The 20709-nt window shown below is 38.4% G+C and overlaps 1 protein-coding gene across 1 annotated transcript in view; it reads left to right on the top strand.

Moving 5' to 3' along the window:
- The window catches only part of LOC127907722 (collagen alpha-1(VI) chain-like), a 79006-nt gene that overhangs the window by 19931 nt on the left and 38366 nt on the right, over nucleotides 1-20709 (top strand). The window contains exons 12-18 of the mRNA XM_052464305.1: nucleotides 107-205; nucleotides 2989-3051; nucleotides 3156-3218; nucleotides 5609-5662; nucleotides 5758-5793; nucleotides 6833-6895; nucleotides 7089-7151. Coding sequence (XP_052320265.1) covers nucleotides 107-205; nucleotides 2989-3051; nucleotides 3156-3218; nucleotides 5609-5662; nucleotides 5758-5793; nucleotides 6833-6895; nucleotides 7089-7151 — 441 coding nt within the window. The remainder of the gene's footprint in view (nucleotides 1-106; nucleotides 206-2988; nucleotides 3052-3155; nucleotides 3219-5608; nucleotides 5663-5757; nucleotides 5794-6832; nucleotides 6896-7088; nucleotides 7152-20709) is intronic.

The following is a 20709-nucleotide window of genomic DNA, read 5'->3' as shown; positions in this document are numbered from 1 at the left end:
TATTCCCCTCTCTCCCTATTTCTCTCCCTATTTCTCTCCCTATTTCTCTCTCTCTCTCTCTCTCTCTCTCTCTCTCTCTCTCTCTCTCTCTCTCTCTCTCTCTCAGGGAGACAAAGGACAACGGGGAACAGATGGAGTTGATGGACGTAAGGGTGATCCAGGCTTTTCTGGTCTAGCCGGCTGTAAAGGTTCCCCAGGACCCGATGTGAGTCCTTCTCCTAATGTTGTAATAATTTAAACCCCAGTCCTGCATTAGGTTTAGGATGTGCTCTTTCAATGAGACTGACCAGGTGAATCCAGGTGAAAGCTATGATCCCTTATTGATGTCACTTGTTAAATCCACTTCAATCAGTGTAGATGAAGGGGAGGAGACGGGTTAAAGAAGGATTTTTAAGCCTTGAGACAATTGAGACATGGATTGTGTCTGTGTGCCATTCAGAGGGTGAATGGGAAAGACGAAAGATTTAAGTGCCTTTGAACAGGGTATGGTAGTAGGTGCCAGGCATACCGGTTTGAATGTCAAGAACTGCAAAGCTGCTGGGTTTTTCAACAGTTTCCCGTGTGGATCAAGAATTGTCCACCACCCAAAGGACATCCAGACAAACTGAAAAAACTGTGGGAAGCATTGAAATAAACATGGGCCAGCATCTGTTCTGAGGGCAAAAGGGGGAGTCCTGATGTTTTGTACAGTCCGTGCAGTGCATTTGGAAATGATTCAGACCCCTTGACTTTTTCCACATTTTGTTGCGTTACAGCCTTATTCATCAATCTACACACAATACACACACAATACCCCATAATGACAAATCAAGACCAGATTTTATAGGGATAGTGCAAGATTTCCTCCAGACGTGACACTTGGCATTCAGGCCAAAGAGTTCAATCTTGGTTTCATCAGACCAGAGAATCTTGTTTCTCATAGTCTGAGACCTTTAGGTGCCTTTTGGCAAACTCCATGTGGGCTGTTGTGCCTTTTACTGAGGAGTGGCTTCCGTTTGGCCACTCAACCATAAAGACCTGATTGGTGGAGTGCTGCAGAGATGGTTGTCCTTCTGGAAGCTTCTCCCATCTCCACAAAGGAACTCTGGAGCTCTGTCAGAGTGACCATCGGGTTCTTGGTCACCCTCCTGACCAAGGCCCTTCTCCCCCGATTGCTCAGTTTGGCCGGACGGCCAGCTCTAGGAAGAGTCTTGGTGGTCCCAATGTCTCTGAGCTCTACGAACAACTTCTTCAACCTCATGGCTTGGTTTTTGCTCTGACCTGCACTGTCAACTGTGGGACCTTAATATAGACAGGTGTGTACCTTTCCAAAGCTGGTTCAATCAATTGAATTTACCACAGATGGACTCCAATCAAGTTGTAGAAACATCTCAAGGATGATCAATGGAAACATGATACACCTGAGCACAATTTTGAAGGAGAGGCTCTGAATACTTTTTTATTTTTATGAATTTGCAAAAAAATGCCTAAAAACCTGTTTTTGCTTTGTCATTATGGAGTATTGTGATGTCATTATGGGGTATTGTGATGTCATTATGGGGTATTGTGATGTCATTATGGGGTATTTTGATGTCATTATTGGGTAGTGTGATGTCATTATGGGGTATTGTGATGTCATTATGGGGTATTGTGATGTCATTATGGGGTATTGTGATGTCATTATGGGGTATTGTGATGTCATTATGGGGTATTGTGATGTCATTATGGGGTATTGTGATGTCATTATGGGGTATTGTGATGTCATTATGGGGTATTGTGATGTCATTATGCGGTATTGTGATGTCATTATGGGGTATTGTGATGTCATTATGGGGTATTGTGATGTCATTATGGGGTATTGTGATGTCATTATGGGGTATTGTGATGTCATTATGGGGTATTGTGATGTCATTATGGGGTATTGTGATGTCATTATTGGGTATTGTGATGTCATTATGGGGTATTGTGATGTCATTATGGGGTATTGTGATGTCATTATGGGGTATTGTGATGTCATTATGGGGTATTGTGATGTCATTATGGAGTATTGTGATGTCATTATGGGGTATTGTGATGTCATTATGGGGTATTGTGATGTCATTATGGGGTATTGTGATGTCATTATGGGGTATTGTGATGTCATTATGGGTTATTGTGATGTCATTATGGAGTATTTTGTGCAGATTGATGATGACATGTTATTATTATTAAGGCTGTAATGTAACAAAATGTCGAAAAAGTCAAGGGGTCTGAATACTTTCTGAATTAACTGTGTGTGTGTGTGTGTGTGTGTGTGTGTGTGTGTGTGTGTGTGTGTGTGTGTGTGTGTGTGTGTGTGTGTGTGTGTGTGTGTGTGTGTGTGTGTGTTGTTTACAGTATGTATAAACTAATCCCCAGGGGTTAGTTTATAAACATTCTGCTAACAGAGAATGTAAACACAGTTATTCTGATTAAGCAGCTTGGTCCACGACACACACACACACACACACACACACACACACACACACACACACACACACACACACACACACACACTCACACACACACACACACACACACACACACACACACACACACACACACACACACACACACACACACACACACACACACACACACACACACACACACACACACACACACATTTTAGCCACATGTAGTTATGGGTGTAGGGGCCACTCACTGGGGCTGTATGCTCTGGTGGTTAACAAGTAGTAGAACTCTGTGATGTGGTGAAGCTCTGCTGTTTTTCATCAGGAAACCTCAGGGGCTCTAGAACACTTTGATGTTTGGGTTCTATATTCTGACTTTTGTGTTCTGTTGTTCTATGTTCCATTGTTCCGTGTTCTATATTCTGACTTTTGTGTTCTGTTGTTCTATGTTCCATTGTTCCGTGTTCTATATTCTGACTTTTGTGTTCTGTTGTTCCATGTTCTATATTCTGACTTCTGTGTTCTGTTGTTCTATGTTCTATTGTTCTGTGTTTAAAGTAGCGTGTTCTGGTTGTAGGGCTCACAGGGAGACGGCGGTCCTAAGGGAGATCCTGGTCCATACGGAACCAAAGGAGCTAAGGTACAGTAAGATGACTTCCTGTTGTACTGTTGTTACCGTGGTGACTTGAGCTGGGCGACATAGTTGTTAACATGATGATGTTGACAGTGTATTTTCTGTTTAAGGGAGATCAGGGGAAAGACGGAGAACCAGGACGACCCGGCAACTACGGACTGCCCGGAATCAAGGTACAGCTCTTCATTTGAGTCAGTTTGATGCAGGAAGATAATCTCACAGCAAGACGACATGTAAATTACTGTGGATGACAATTCACGGGCAGTTTTGTGTACATGAGTTAGTGTGTACATGTGTTAGTGTGTACATGTGTTAGTGTGTGTGTACATGAGTTAGTGTGTACATGTGTTAGTGTGTACATGTGTTAGTGTGTGTGTACATGAGTTAGTGTGTGTGTACATGTGTTAGTGTGTACATGTGTTAGTGTGTACATGTGTTAGTGTGTGTGTACATGAGTTAGTGTGTACATGTGTTAGTGTGTACATGTGTTAGTGTGTGTGTACATGAGTTAGTGTGTGTGTACATGTGTTAGTGTGTACATGTGTTAGTGTGTACATGTGTTAGTGTGTGTGTGTACATGTGTTAGTGTGTACATGTGTTAGTGTGTACATGTGTTAGTGTGTGTGTACATGAGTTAGTGTGTACATGTGTTAGTGTGTACATGTGTTAGTGTGTACATGTGTTAGTGTGTGTGTACATGAGTTAGTGTGTGTACATGAGTTAGTGTGTACATGTGTTAGTGTGTACATGTGTTAGTGTGTGTGTACGTGAGTTAGTGTGTACATGTGTTAGTGTGTACATGTGTTAGTGTGTGTGTACATGAGTTAGTGTGTGTGTACATGAGTTAGTGTGTACATGTGTTAGTGTGTACATGTGTTAGTGTGTACATGTGTTAGTGTGTGTGTACATGAGTTAGTGTGTACATGTGTTAGTGTGTGTGTACATGAGGTAGTGTGTACATGTGTTAGTGTGTGTGTACATGAGTTAGTGTGTACATGTGTTAGTGTGTTCATTAGTTAGTGTGTACATGAGTTAGTGTGTACATTAGTTAGTGTGTACATGAGTCAGTGTGTACATGAGTCAGTGTGTACATGACTTAGTGTGTTCACTAGTTAGTGTGTACATGAGTTAGTGTGTACATGAGTCAGTGTGTACATGAGTTAGTGTGTACATGAGTTAGTGTGTACATGAGTTAGTGTGTACATGAGTTAGTGTGTACATTAGTTAGTGTGTACATGAGTCAGTGTGTACATGAGTTAGTGTGTACATTAGTTAGTGTGTACATGAGTTAGTGTGTACATTAGTTAGTGTGTACATGAGTTAGTGTGTACATGAGTTAGTGTGTACATGAGTCAGTGTGTACATTAGTTAGTGTGTACATGAGTTAGTGTGTACATTAGTTAGTGTGTACATGAGTCAGTGTGTACATTAGTTAGTGTGTACATTAGTTAGTGTGTACATGAGTTAGTGTGGACATGAGTTAGTGTGTACATTAGTTAGTGTGTACATTAGTTAGTGTGTACATTAGTTAGTGTGGATGTGAGTTAGTGTGTACATGGGTTAGTGTGTACATGAGTTAGTGTGTACATGAGTTAGTGTGTACATGAGTCAGTGTGGATGTGAGTTAGTGTGTACATGAGTTAGTGTGGATGTGAGTTAGTGTGGACATTAGTTAGTGTGTACATGAGTTAGTGTGTACATGAGTTAGTGTGTACATGAGTTAGTGTGTACATTAGTTAGTGTGTACATGAGTCAGTGTGTACATTAGTTAGTGTGGATGTGTACATTAGTTAGTGTGTACATGAGTTAGTGTGTACATGAGTTAGTGTGTACATTAATTAGTGTGGACATTAGTTAGTGTGGATGTGAGTTAGTGTGGATGTGAGTTAGTGTGGATGTGAGTTAGTGTGGATGTTAGTTAGTGTGTACATGAGTTAGTGTGGATGTGAGTTAGTGTGTACATGAGTTAGTGTGTACATGAGTTAGTGTGTACATGAGTTAGTGTGTACATGAGTTAGTGTGTACATGAGTTAGTGTGTACATGAGTTAGTGTGTACGTGAGTTAGTGTGTACATGAGTCAGTGTGGATGTGAGTCAGTGTGGATGTGAGTTAGTGTGGATGTGAGTCAGTGTGGATGTGAGTCAGTGTGGATGTGAGTCAGTGTGGATGTGAGTCAGTGTGGATGTGAGTTAGTGTGTACATGAGTTAGTGTGTACATGAGTTAGTGTGTACATGAGTTAGTGTGTACATGAGTTAGTGTGTACATGAGTTAGTGTGTACATGAGTTAGTGTGTACGTGAGTTAGTGTGTACATGAGTCAGTGTGGATGTGAGTTAGTGTGTACATGAGTTAGTGTGTACATGAGTTAGTGTGTACGTGAGTTAGTGTGTACATGAGTCAGTGTGGATGTGAGTCAGTGTGGATGTGAGTTAGTGTGTACATGAGTCAGTGTGGATGTGAGTCAGTGTGGATGTGAGTTAGTGTGGATGTGAGTCAGTGTGGATGTGTGAGGACTACTGTGTATCAAATCATATGTCAAGTTATCATGTCATCTTCTGATAGGGTACACCGGGCCCAAAAGGAGCCAATGGGGACAAAGGACAGCGGGGTGATGATGTAAGTGACTCTAACTCCTGAGAATTATGGGAAGATACTGTTTACATTGAGGTGGTGATGATATCATGTGACATCATCTTCGTTGTGCATTTCAGGGAGCACCTGGACCGGACGGCCTCCGGGGAGACAAAGTATTCACACTTTACTACTACTACACTGTCTGTGTGTGTGTGTGTGTGTGTGTGTGTGTGTGTGTGTGTGTGTGTGGTCTGTGTGTGTGGTCTATGTGTGGTCTCTGTGTGTGTGTGTGTGTGTGTGTGTGTGTGTGTGTGTCTGTGTGTGTGGTCTATGTGTGGTCTCTGTGTGTGTGTGTGTGTGTGTGTGTGTGTCTGTGTGTGGTCTGTGTGTGGTCTGTCTGTCTGTGTGTGTGTGTGTGTGTGTGTGTGTGTGTGTGTGTGTGTGTGTGTGTGTGTGTGTGTGTGTGTGTGTGTGTGTGTGTGTGTGTGTGTGTGTGTGTGTGTGTGTGTGTGTGTGTGTGTGTGTGTGTGTGTGTGTGTGTGTGTGTGTGTGTGTGTGTGTGTGTGTGTGTGTGTGTGTGTGTGTGTGTGTGTGTGTGTGTGTGTGTGTGTGTGTGTGTGTGTGTGTGTGTGTGTCTGTGTGTGTGGTCTGTGTGTGGTCTGTGTGTGTGTGTGTGTGTGTGGTCTTTGTGTGTGGTCTGTGTGTGGTCTGTGTCTGTGTGTGGTCTGTGTGTGTGTGTGTGTGGTCTGTGTGTGGTCTGTGTGTGTGTGTGTGTGTGTGTGTGTGTGTGTGTGTGTGTGTGTTTGGTTGGTGTGTGTGTGTGTGTGTGTGTGTGTGTGTGTGTGTGTGTGTGTGTGTGTGTGTGTGTGTGTGTCTGGTCTGTGTGTGTGTCTGGTCTGTGTGTGTGTCTGGTCTGTGTGTGTGTGTGTGTGTGTGTGTGTGTGTGGTCTGTGTGTGTGTGTGTGTGTGTGTGTGTGTGTGTGTGTGTGTGTGTGTGTGTGTGTGTGTGTGTGTGTGTGTGTCTGTGTGTGTGTGTGTGTGTGTGTGTGTGTGTGTGTGTGTGTGTGTGTGTGTGTGTGTGTGTGTGTGTGTGTGTGTGTGTGTGTGTGTGTGTGTGTGTGTGTGTGTGTAGGATTTAGGGTTAGGTTTACAACTAGGATTAGGATTAGGATTTGTGTGTGTGTGTGTTGACTTCTGTCCATTCTCCTTCAGGGAACCCCAGGAGAGAAAGGAGAACAAGGAACCCGTGGAAACAGAGGACCAAGAGGAGATTTAGTGAGTGATGATGAGGGTGATGTTGATGGTGATGAAGATGCTGGTGATGATGGTGATGATGTTGATGTTGATGGTGATGATGTTGTTGGCGATGAAGATGCTGGTGATGATGGTGATGATGGTGGTGATGGTGATGATGTTGATGTTGATGACGATGAAGGTGTGTGTTGACGGATGTCTTCTGTCCCTTCAGGGTGACCCAGGACCTCGTGGAGATCAGGGCAGAGAGGGTTCATCTGGAGCCAATGGAGAGCCTGTACGTACCATAGTTCTCGACCTCTGAAACTACACAACGTTTAAAACTCTTCATCAAGCATTTAAACTTGATACCCTTCATACCAGCATTCAATCATCAATAGTATTATCCCCCATTAGATAGTATTTAGTATCTCATATTTTAATTAGATGCCTATTAGCTAAAACAGAAGCTACTAATTAGATCCCCCATTAGATAAAACAGTAGCTACTAATTAGATCCCCCCATTAGATAAAACAGCAGCTACTAATTAGATCCCCCATTAGATAAAACAGTAGCTACTAATTAGATCCCCATTAGATAAAACAGTAGCTACTAATTACATCCCCCATTAGATAAAACAGCAGCTACTAATTAGATCCCCCATTAGATAAAACAGTAGCTACTAATTAGATCCCCATTAGATAAAACAGTAGCTACTAATTACATCCCCATTAGATAAAACAGCAGCTACTAATTAGATCCCCATTAGATAAAACAGTAGCTACTAATTAGATCCCCCATTAGATAAAACAGCAGCTACTAATTAGATCCCCCATTAGATAAAACAGCAGCTACTAATTAGATCCCCATTAGATTAAACAGCAGCTACTAATTAGATCCCCCATTAGATAAAACAGCAGCTACTAATTAGACCCCCCCCCCATTAGATAAAACAGCAGCTACTAATTAGATCCCCCATTAGATAAAACAGTAGCTACTAATTAGATCCCCATTAGATAAAACAGCAGCTACTAATTAGATCCCCATTAGATTAAACAGCAGCTACTAATTAGATCCCCATTAGATAAAACAGCAGCTACTAATTAGACCCCATTAGATAAAACAGTAGCTACTAATTAGATCCCCATTAGATTAAACAGCAGCTACTAATTAGATCCCCATTAGATAAAACAGCAGCTACTAATTAGATCCCCATTAGATAAAACAGCAGCTACTAATTAGATCCCCCATTAGATAAAACAGCAGCTACTAATTAGATCCCCCATTAGATAAAACAGTAGCTACTAATTAGATCCCCATTAGATAAAACAGCAGCTACTAATTAGATCCCCATTAGATAAAACAGCAGCTACTAATTAGATCCCCCATTAGATAAAACAGCAGCTACTAATTAGATCCCCATTAGATAAAACAGCAGCTACTAATTAGATCCCCATTAGATAAAACAGTAGCTACTAATTAGATCCCCATTAGATTAAACAGTAGCTACTAATTAGATCCCCCATTAGATAAAACAGTAGCTACTAATTAGATCCCCATTAGATAAAACAGCAGCTACTAATTAGATCCCCATTAGATAAAACAGCAGCTACTAATTAGATCCCCATTAGATAAAACAGCAGCTACTAATTAGATCCCCATTAGATAAAACAGTAGCTACTAATTAGATCCCCATTAGATAAAACAGCAGCTACTAATTATATCCCCATTAGATAAAACAGCAGCTACTAATTAGATCCCCATTAGATAAAACAGCAGCTACTAATTAGATCCCCCCATTAGATAAAACAGCAGCTACTAATTAGATCCCCCATTAGATAAAACAGCAGCTACTAATTAGATCCCCATTAGATAAAACAGCAGCTACTAATTAGATCCCCATTAGATAAAACAGCAGCTACTAATTAGATCCCCATTAGATAAAACAGTAGCTACTAATTAGATAAAACAGCAGCTACTAATTAGATCCCCATTAGATAAAACAGCAGCTACTAATTAGATCCCCCATTAGATAAAACAGTAGCTACTAATTAGATCCCCATTAGATAAAACAGCAGCTACTAATTAGATCCCCATTAGATAAAACAGCAGCTACTAATTAGATCCCCATTAGATAAAACAGTAGCTACTAATTAGATCCCCATTAGATAAAACAGCAGCTACTAATTAGATCCCCATTAGATAAAACAGCAGCTACTAATTAGATCCCCCATTAGATAAAACAGTAGCTACTAATTAGATCCCCATTAGATAAAACAGCAGCTACTAATTAGATCCCCCATTAGATAAAACAGCAGCTACTAATTAGATCCCCATTAGATAAAACAGCAGCTACTAATTAGATCCCCCATTAGATAAAACAGCAGCTACTAATTAGATCCCCCATTAGATAAAACAGTAGCTACTAATTAGATCCCCATTAGATAAAACAGCAGCTACTAATTAGATCCCCCATTAGATAAAACAGCAGCTACTAATTAGATCCCCCATTAGATAAAACAGTAGCTACTAATTAGATCCCCCATTAGATAAAACAGCAGCTACTAATTAGATCCCCCATTAGATAAAACAGTAGCTACTAATTAGATCCCCATTAGATAAAACAGCAGCTACTAATTAGATCCCCCATTAGATAAAACAGCAGCTACTAATTAGATCCCCCATTAGATAAAACAGTAGCTACTAATTAGATCCCTCATTAGATAAAACAGTAGCTACTAATTAGATACCCATTAGATAAAACAGCAGCTACTAATTAGATCCCCCATTAGATAAAACAGCAGCTACTAATTAGATCCCCATTAGATAAAACAGCAGCTACTAATTAGATCCCCATTAGATAAAACAGTAGCTACTAATTAGATCCCCATTAGATAAAACAGCAGCTACTAATTAGATCCCCCATTAGATAAAACAGTAGCTACCTATTAGATCCCCCATTAAATAAAACAGCAGCTACTAATTAGATCCCCCCATTAGATAAACAGTAGCTACTAATTAGATCCCCCATTAAATAAAACAGCAGCTACTAATTAGATCCCCCATTAGATTAAACTGCAGCTACTAATTAGATCCCCATTAGATAAAACAGCAGCTACTAATTAGATCCCCATTAGATAAAACAGCAGCTACTAATTAGATCCCCATTAGATAAAACAGCAGCTACTAATTAGATCCCCATTAGATAAAACAGCAGCTACTAATTAGATCCCCATTAGATAAAACAGTAGCTACTAATTAGATCCCCATTAGATAAAACAGCAGCTACTAATTAGATCCCCCATTAGATAAAACAGCAGCTACTAATTAGATCCCCCATTAGATAAAACAGCAGCTACTAATTAGATCCCCATTAGATAAAACAGCAGCTACTAATTAGATCCCCATTAGATAAAACAGCAGCTACTAATTAGATCCCCCATTAGATAAAACAGTAGCTACTAATTAGATCCCCATTAGATAAAACAGCAGCTACTAATTAGATCCCCCATTAGATAAAACAGCAGCTACTAATTAGATCCCCATTAGATAAAACAGCAGCTACAAATTAGATCCCCCATTAGATAAAACAGCAGCTACTAATTAGATCCCCATTAGATTAAACAGCAGCTACTAATTAGATCCCCATTAGATAAAACAGCAGCTACTAATTAGATCCCCCCATTAGATAAAACAGCAGCTACTAATTAGATCCCCCATTAGATAAAACAGTAGCTACTAATTAGATCCCCATTAGATAAAACAGCAGCTACTAATTAGATCCCCCATTAGATAAAACAGCAGCTACTAATTAGATCCCCCATTAGATAAAACAGTAGCTACTAATTAGATCCCCCATTAGATAAAACAGCAGCTACTAATTAGATCCCCCATTAGATAAAACAGTAGCTACTAATTAGATCCCCATTAGATAAAACAGCAGCTACTAATTAGATCCCCCATTAGATAAAACAGCAGCTACTAATTAGATCCCCATTAGATAAAACAGTAGCTACTAATTAGATCCCCATTAGATAAAACAGCAGCTACTAATTAGATCCCCATTAGATAAAACAGTAGCTACTAATTAGATCCCCATTAGATAAAACAGCAGCTACTAATTAGATCCCCATTAGATAAAACAGCAGCTACTAATTAGATCCCCATTAGATAAAAAAACAGCAGCTACTAATTAGATCCCCATTAGATAAAACAGCAGCTACTAATTAGATCCCCATTAGATAAAACAGCAGCTACTAATTAGATCCCCATTAGATAAAACAGCAGCTACTAATTAGATCCCCATTAGATAAAACAGCAGCTACTAATTAGATCCCCATTAGATAAAACAGCAGCTACTAATTAGATCCCCATTAGATAAAACAGCAGCTACTAATTAGATCCCCATTAGATAAAACAGCAGCTACTAATTAGATCCCCATTAGATAAAACAGCAGCTACTAATTAGATCCCCATTAGATAAAACAGCAGCTACTAATTAGATCCCCATTAGATAAAACAGCAGCTACTAATTAGATCCCCATTAGATAAAACAGCAGCTACTAATTAGATCCCCATTAGATAAAACAGCAGCTACTAATTAGATCCCCATTAGATAAAACAGCAGCTACTAATTAGATCCCCATTAGATAAAAAACAGCAGCTACTAATTAGATCCCCATTAGATAAAACAGCAGCTACTAATTAGATCCCCATTAGATAAAACAGCAGCTACTAATTAGATCCCCATTAGATAAAACAGCAGCTACTAATTAGATCCCCATTAGATAAAACAGCAGCTACTAATTAGATCCCCATTAGATAAAACAGCAGCTACTAATTAGATCCCCATTAGATAAAACAGCAGCTACTAATTAGATCCCCATTAGATAAAACAGCAGCTACTAATTAGATCCCCATTAGATAAAACAGCAGCTACTAATTAGATCCCCATTAGATAAAACAGCAGCTACTAATTAGATCCCCATTAGATAAAACAGCAGCTACTAATTAGATCCCCATTAGATAAAACAGCAGCTACTAATTAGATCCCCATTAGATAAAACAGCAGCTACTAATTAGATCCCCATTAGATAAAACAGCAGCTACTAATTAGATCCCCATTAGATAAAACAGCAGCTACTAATTAGATCCCCATTAGATAAAACAGCAGCTACTAATTAGATCCCCATTAGATAAAACAGCAGCTACTAATTAGATCCCCATTAGATAGATAAAACAGCAGCTACTAATTAGATCCCCATTAGATAAAACAGCAGCTACTAATTAGATCCCCATTAGATAAAACAGCAGCTACTAATTAGATCCCCATTAGATAAAACAGCAGCTACTAATTAGATCCCCATTAGATAAAACAGCAGCTACTAATTAGATCCCCATTAGATAAAACAGCAGCTACTAATTAGATCCCCATTAGATAAAACAGCAGCTACTAATTAGATCCCCATTAGATAAAACAGCAGCTACTAATTAGATCCCCATTAGATAAAACAGCAGCTACTAATTAGATCCCCATTAGATAAAACAGCAGCTACTAATTAGATCCCCATTAGATAAAACAGCAGCTACTAATTAGATCCCCATTAGATAAAACAGCAGCTACTAATTAGATCCCCATTAGATAAAACAGCAGCTACTAATTAGATCCCCATTAGATAAAACAGCAGCTACTAATTAGATCCCCATTAGATAAAACAGCAGCTACTAATTAGATCCCCATTAGATAAAACAGCAGCTACTAATTAGATCCCCATTAGATAAAACAGCAGCTACTAATTAGATCCCTACTAATTAGATCCCCATTAGATAAAACAGCAGCTACTAATTAGATCCCCCATTAGATAAAACAGCAGCTACTAATTAGATCCCCATTAGATAAAACAGCAGCTACTAATTAGATCCCCATTAGATAAAACAGCAGCTACTAATTAGATCCCCATTAGATAAAACAGTAGCTACTAATTAGATCCCCATTAGATAAAACAGCAGCTACTAATTAGATCCCCATTAGATAAAACAGCAGCTACTAATTAGATCCCCATTAGATAAAACAGTAGCTACTAATTAGATCCCCATTAGATAAAACAGCAGCTACTAATTAGATCCCCATTAGATAAAACAGCAGCTACTAATTAGATCCCCATTAGATAAAACAGTAGCTACTAATTAGATCCCCATTAGATAAAACAGCAGCTACTAATTAGATCCCCATTAGATAAAACAGCAGCTACTAATTAGATCCCCCATTAGATAAAACAGCAGCTACTAATTAGATCCCCATTAGATAAAACAGCAGCTACTAATTAGATCCCCCATTAGATAAAACAGCAGCTACTAATTAGATCCCCATTAGATAAAACAGCAGCTACTAATTAGATCCCCCATTAGATAAAACAGCAGCTACTAATTAGATCCCCATTAGATAAAACAGCAGCTACTAATTAGATCCCCATTAGATAAAACAGTAGCTACTAATTAGATCCCCATTAGATTAAACAGCAGCTACTAATTAGATCCCCCATTAGATAAAACAGTAGCTACTAATTAGATCCCCCATTAGATAAAACAGCAGCTACTAATTAGATCCCCATTAGATAAAACAGTAGCTACTAATTAGATCCCCATTAGATAAAACAGCAGCTACTAATTAGATCCCCCATTAGATAAAACAGCAGCTACTAATTAGATCCCCATTAGATAAAACAGTAGCTACTAATTAGATCCCCATTAGATAAAACAGTAGCTACTAATTAGATCCCCATTAGATAAAACAGCAGCTACTAATTAGATCCCCATTAGATAAAACAGCAGCTACTAATTAGATCCCCATTAGATAAAACAGCAGCTACTAATTAGATCCCCATTAGATAAAACAGCAGCTACTAATTAGATCCCCCATTAGATAAAACAGCAGCTACTAATTAGATCCCCCATTAGATAAAACAGTAGCTACTAATTAGATCCCCATTAGATAAAACAGCAGCTACTAATTAGATCCCCCATTAGATAAAACAGCAGCTACTAATTAGATCCCCATTAGATAAAACAGCAGCTACTAATTAGATCCCCATTAGATAAAACAGTAGCTACTAATTAGATCCCCATTAGATAAAACAGCAGCTACTAATTAGATCCCCATTAGATAAAACAGCAGCTACTAATTAGATCCCCATTAGATAAAACAGTAGCTACTAATTAGATCCCCATTAGATAAAACAGCAGCTACTAATTAGATCCCCATTAGATAAAACAGCAGCTACTAATTAGATCCCCATTAGATAAAACAGCAGCTACTAATTAGATCCCCATTAGATAAAACAGCAGCTACTAATTAGATCCCCATTAGATAAAACAGCAGCTACTAATTAGATCCCCATTAGATAAAACAGCAGCTACTAATTAGATCCCCATTAGATAAAACAGCAGCTACTAATTAGATCCCCATTAGATAAAACAGCAGCTACTAATTAGATCCCCATTAGATAAAACAGCAGCTACTAATTAGATCCCCATTAGATAAAACAGCAGCTACTAATTAGATCCCCATTAGATAAAACAGCAGCTACTAATTAGATCCCCATTAGATAAAACAGCAGCTACTAATTAGATCCCCATTAGATAAAACAGCAGCTACTAATTAGATCTAATAAAACAGCAGCTACTAATTAGATCCCCATTAGATAAAACAGCAGCTACTAATTAGATCCCCATTAGATAAAACAGCAGCTACTAATTAGATCCCCATTAGATAAAACAGCAGCTACTAATTAGATCCCCCATTAGATAAAACAGCAGCTACTAATTAGATCCCCATTAGATAAAACAGCAGCTACTAATTAGATCCCCATTAGATAAAACAGCAGCTACTAATTAGATCCCCATTAGATAAAACAGCAGCTACTAATTAGATCCCCATTAGATAAAACAGCAGCTACTAATTAGATCCCCATTAGATAAAACAGCAGCTACTAATTAGATCCCCATTAGATAAAACAGCAGCTACTAATTAGATCCCCATTAGATAAAACAGCAGCTACTAATTAGATCCCCATTAGATAAAACAGCAGCTACTAATTAGATCCCCATTAGATAAAACAGCAGCTACTAATTAGATCCCCATTAGATAAAACAGCAGCTACTAATTAGATCCCCATTAGATAAAACAGCAGCTACTAATTAGATCCCCATTAGATAAAACAGCAGCTACTAATTAGATCCCCATTAGATAAAACAGCAGCTACTAATTAGATCCCCATTAGATAAAACAGCAGCTACTAATTAGATCCCCATTAGATAAAACAGCAGCTACTAATTAGATCCCCATTAGATAAAACAGCAGCTACTAATTAGATCCCCATTAGATAAAACAGCAGCTACTAATTAGATCCCCCATTAGATAAAACAGCAGCTACTAATTAGATCCCCATTAGATAAAACAGCAGCTACTAATTAGATCCCCATTAGATAAAACAGCAGCTACTAATTAGATCCCCATTAGATAAAACAGCAGCTACTAATTAGATCCCCATTAGATAAAACAGCAGCTACTAATTAGATCCCCATTAGATAAAACAGCAGCTACTAATTAGATCCCCATTAGATAAAACAGTAGCTACTAATTAGATCCCCATTAGATAAAACAGCAGCTACTAATTAGATCCCCATTAGATAAAACAGCAGCTACTAATTAGATCCCCATTAGATAAAACAGCAGCTACTAATTAGATCCCCATTAGATAAAACAGCAGCTACTAATTAGATCCCCATTAGATAAAACAGCAGCTACTAATTAGATCCCCATTAGATAAAACAGTAGCTACTAATTAGATCCCCATTAGATAAAACAACAGCTACTAATTAGATCCCCATTAGATAAAACAGCAGCTACTAATTAGATCCCCATTAGATAAAACAGCAGCTACTAATTAGATCCCCATTAGATAAAACAGCAGCTACTAATTAGATCCCCCATTAGATAAAACAGCAGCTACTAATTAGATCCCCATTAGATAAAACAGCAGCTACTAATTAGATCCCCATTAGATAAAACAGTAGCTACTAATTAGATCCCCCATTAGATAAAACAGTAGCTACTAATTAGATCCCCCATTAGATAAAACAGCAGCTACTAATTAGATCCCCATTAGATAAAACAGCAGCTACTAATTAGATCCCCATTAGATAAAACAGCAGCTACTAATTAGATCCCCATTAGATAAAACAGCAGCTACTAATTAGATCCCCCATTAGATAAAACAGCAGCTACTAATTAGATCCCCCATTAGATAAAACAGTAGCTACTAATTAGATCCCCATTAGATAAAACAGCAGCTACTAATTAATTAGATACTAATTAGATCCCCCATTAGATAAAACAGCAGCTACTAATTAGATCCCCCATTAGATAAAACAGCAGCTACTAATTAGATCCCCATTAGATAAAACAGCAGCTACTAATTAGATCCCCATTAGATAAAACAGCAGCTACTAATTAGATCCCCATTAGATAAAACAGTAGCTACTAATTAGATCCCCCATTAGATAAAACAGCAGCTACTAATTAGATCCCCCATTAGATAAAACAGTAGCTACTAATTAGATCCCCATTAGATAAAACAGCAGCTACTAATTAGATCCCCATTAGATAAAACAGCAGCTACTAATTATATCCCCCATTAGATTAAACAGCAGCTACTAATTAGATCCCCCATTAGATAAAACAGCAGCTACTAATTAGATCCCCATTAGATAAAACAGCAGCTACTAATTAGATCCCCCATTAGATAAAACAGCAGCTACTAATTAGATCCCCCATTAGATAAAACAGTAGCTACTAATTAGATCCCCCATTAAATAAAACAGCAGCTACTAATTAGATCCCCCATTAGATTAAACTGCAGCTACTAATTAGATCCCCATTAGATAAAACAGCAGCTACTAATTAGATCCCCATTAGATAAAACAGCAGCTACTAATTAGATCCCCATTAGATAAAACAGCAGCTACTAATTAGATCCCCATTAGATAAAACAGCAGCTACTAATTAGATCCCCATTAGATAAAACAGTAGCTACTAATTAGATCCCCATTAGATAAAACAGCAGCTACTAATTAGATCCCCCATTAGATAAAACAGCAGCTACTAATTAGATCCCCATTAGATAAAACAGCAGCTACTAATTAGATCCCCATTAGATAAAACAGTAGCTACTAATTAGATCCCCCATTAGATAAAACAGTAGCTACTAATTAGATCCCCCATTAGATAAAACAGCAGCTACTAATTAGATCCCCATTAGATAAAACAGCAGCTACTAATTAGATCCCCATTAGATAAAACAGCAGCTACTAATTAGATCCCCATTAGATAAAACAGTAGCTACTAATTAGATCCCCATTAGATAAAACAGCAGCTACTAATTAGATCCCCATTAGATAAAACAGCAGCTACTAATTAGATCCCCCATTAGATAAAACAGTAGCTACTAATTAGATCCCCATTAGATAAAACAGCAGCTACTAATTAGATCCCCATTAGATAAAACAGCAGCTACTAATTAGATCCCCATTAGATAAAACAGTAGCTACTAATTAGATCCCCATTAGATAAAACAGCAGCTACTAATTAGATCCCCATTAGATAAAACAGCAGCTACTAATTAGATCCCCATTAGATAAAACAGTAGCTACTAATTAGATCCCCATTAGATAAAACAGCAGCTACTAATTAGATCCCCATTAGATAAAACAGCAGCTACTAATTAGATCCCCATTAGATAAAACAGCAGCTACTAATTAGATCCCCCATTAGATAAAACAGCAGCTACTAATTAGATCCCCCATTAGATAAAACAGTAGCTACTAATTAGATCCCCCATTAGATAAAACAGCAGCTACTAATTAGATCCCCCATTAGATAAAACAGTAGCTACTAATTAGATCCCCATTAGATAAAACAGCAGCTACTAATTAGATCCCCCATTAGATAAAACAGCAGCTACTAATTAGATCCCCATTAGATAAAACAGTAGCTACTAATTAGATCCCCATTAGATAAAACAGTAGCTACTAATTAGATCCCCCATTAGATAAAACAGTAGCTACTAATTAGATCCCCATTAGATAAAACAGCAGCTACTAATTAGATCCCCCATTAGATAAAACAGCAGCTACTAATTAGATCCCCATTAGATAAAACAGCAGCTACTAATTAGATCCCCATTAGATAAAACAGTAGCTACTAATTAGATCCCCCATTAGATAAAACAGTAGCTACTAATTAGATCCCCATTAGATAAAACAGCAGCTACTAATTAGATCCCCATTAGATTAAACAGTAGCTACTAATTAGATCCCCATTAGATAAAACAACAGCTACTAATTAGATCCCCATTAGATAAAACAGCAGCTACTAATTAGATCCCCATTAGATAAAACAGCAGCTACTAATTAGATCCCCATTAGATAAAACAGTAGCTACTAATTAGATCCCCCATTAGATAAAACAGTAGCTACTAATTAGATCCCCCATTAGATAAAACAGCAGCTACTAATTAGATCCCCATTAGATAAAACAGCAGCTACTAATTAGATCCCCATTAGATAAAACAGTAGCTACTAATTAGATCCCCCATTAGATAAAACAGTAGCTACTAATTAGATCCCCATTAGATAAAACAGCAGCTACTAATTAGATCCCCCATTAGATAAAACAGCAGCTACTAATTAGATCCCCATTAGATAAAACAGTAGCTACTAATTAGATCCCCATTAGATAAAACAGTAGCTACTAATTAGATCCCCATTAGATAAAACAGTAGCTACTAATTAGATCCCCATTAGATAAAACAGCAGCTACTAATTAGATCCCCCATTAGATAAAACAGCAGCTACTAATTAGATCCCCATTAGATAAAACAGCAGCTACTAATTAGATCCCCCATTAGATAAAACAGCAGCTACTAATTAGATCCCCCATTAGATAAAACAGCAGCTACTAATTAGATCCCCCATTAGATAAAACAGCAGCTACTAATTAGATCCCCCATTAGATAAAACAGTAGCTACTAATTAGATCCCCATTAGATAAAACAGTAGCTACTAATTAGATCCCCCATTAGATAAAACAGCAGCTACTAATTAGATCCCCCATTAGATTAAACAGCAGCTACTAATTAGATCCCCCATTAGATAAAACAGCAGCTACTAATTAGATCCCCCATTAGATAAAACAGTAGCTACTAATTAGATCCCCATTAGATAAAACAGTAGCTACTAATTAGATCCCCATTAGATAAAACAGCAGCTACTAATTAGATCCCCATTAGATAAAACAACAGCTACTAATTAGATCCCCATTAGATAAAACAGTAGCTACTAATTAGATCCCCCATTAGATAAAACAGTAGCTACTAATTAGATCCCCATTAGATAAAACAGTAGCTACTAATTAGATCCCCCATTAGATAAAACAACAGCTACTAATTAGATCCCCATTAGATAAAACAGCAGCTACTAATTAGATTCCCCATTAGATAAAACAGTAGCTACTAATTAGATCCCCATTAGATAAAACAGCAGCTACTAATTAGATCCCCATTAGATAAAACAGCAGCTACTAATTAGATCCCCCATTAGATAAAACAGCAGCTACTAATTAGATCCCCATTAGATAAAACAGCAGCTACTAATTAGATCCCCATTAGATAAAACAGCAGCTACTAATTAGATCCCCATTAGATAAAACAGCAGCTACTAATTAGATCCCCATTAGATTAAACAGCAGCTACTAATTAGATCCCCATTAGATAAAACAGCAGCTACTAATTAGATCCCCATTAGATAAAACAGCAGCTACTAATTAGATCCCCCATTAGATAAAACAGCAGCTACTAATTAGATCCCCATTAGATAAAACAGCAGCTACTAATTAGATCCCCCATTAGATAAAACAACAGCTACTAATTAGATCCCCATTAGATAAAACAGCAGCTACTAATTAGATCCCCATTAGATAAAGTAGCAGCTACTAATTAGATCGCCATTAGATAAAACAGCAGATAGGAATTAGATTCCCCATTAGATTCACTGTTCGATTTAGGGACCATACAGATAGTTGTATTTGTGGGGTACGGTACAGAGATGAGGTGAGATGAGTATCCATTTTATATTTAGGCTGTAGCACAACAAAATGTGGAAAAAGTTTAGGGGTGTGAATACTTTGTGATTGCTCTGTATGTTGAAGAGGGTGGGCCTCAAGCTGCTCTGTATGTTGAAGAGTGTGGGCCTCAAGCTGCTCTCTATGTTGAAGAGGGTGGGCCTCAAGCTGCCCTCTATGTTGAAGAGGGTGGGCCTCAAGCTGCTCTCTATGTTGATGAGGGTGGGCCTCAAGCTGCTCTCTATGTTGAAGAGGGTGGGCCTCAAGCTGCTCTCTATGTTGAAGAGGGTGGGCCTCAAGCTGCTCTCTATGTTGAAGAGGGTGGGCCTCAAGCTGCTCTCTATGTTGAAGAGGGTGGGCCTCAAGCTGCTCTCTATGTTGAAGAGGGTGGGCCTCAAGCTGCTCTGTATGTTGAAGAGGGTGGGCCTCAAGCTGCTCTGTATGTTGAAGAGGGTGGGCCTCAAGCTGCTCTGTATGTTGAAGAGGGTGGGCCTCAAGCATCTCTGTATGTTGAAGAAGGTGGGCCTCAAGCTGCTCTCTATGTTGAAGAGGGTGGGCCTCAAGCTGCTCTGTATTTTGAAGAGGGTGGGCCTCAAGCTGCTCTGTATTTTGAAGAGGGTGGGCCTCAAGCTGCTCTGTATGTTGAAGAGGGTGGGCCTCAAGCTGCTCTGTATGTTG

The sequence above is a fragment of the Oncorhynchus keta genome, chromosome 15, assembly GCF_023373465.1.
Source record: "Oncorhynchus keta strain PuntledgeMale-10-30-2019 chromosome 15, Oket_V2, whole genome shotgun sequence".
NCBI classification, from domain to species: domain Eukaryota; kingdom Metazoa; phylum Chordata; class Actinopteri; order Salmoniformes; family Salmonidae; genus Oncorhynchus; species Oncorhynchus keta.
The sequence above is the reverse complement of the archived record's forward strand: the minus strand, read 5'-3'. Positions and strand labels throughout refer to the sequence as shown.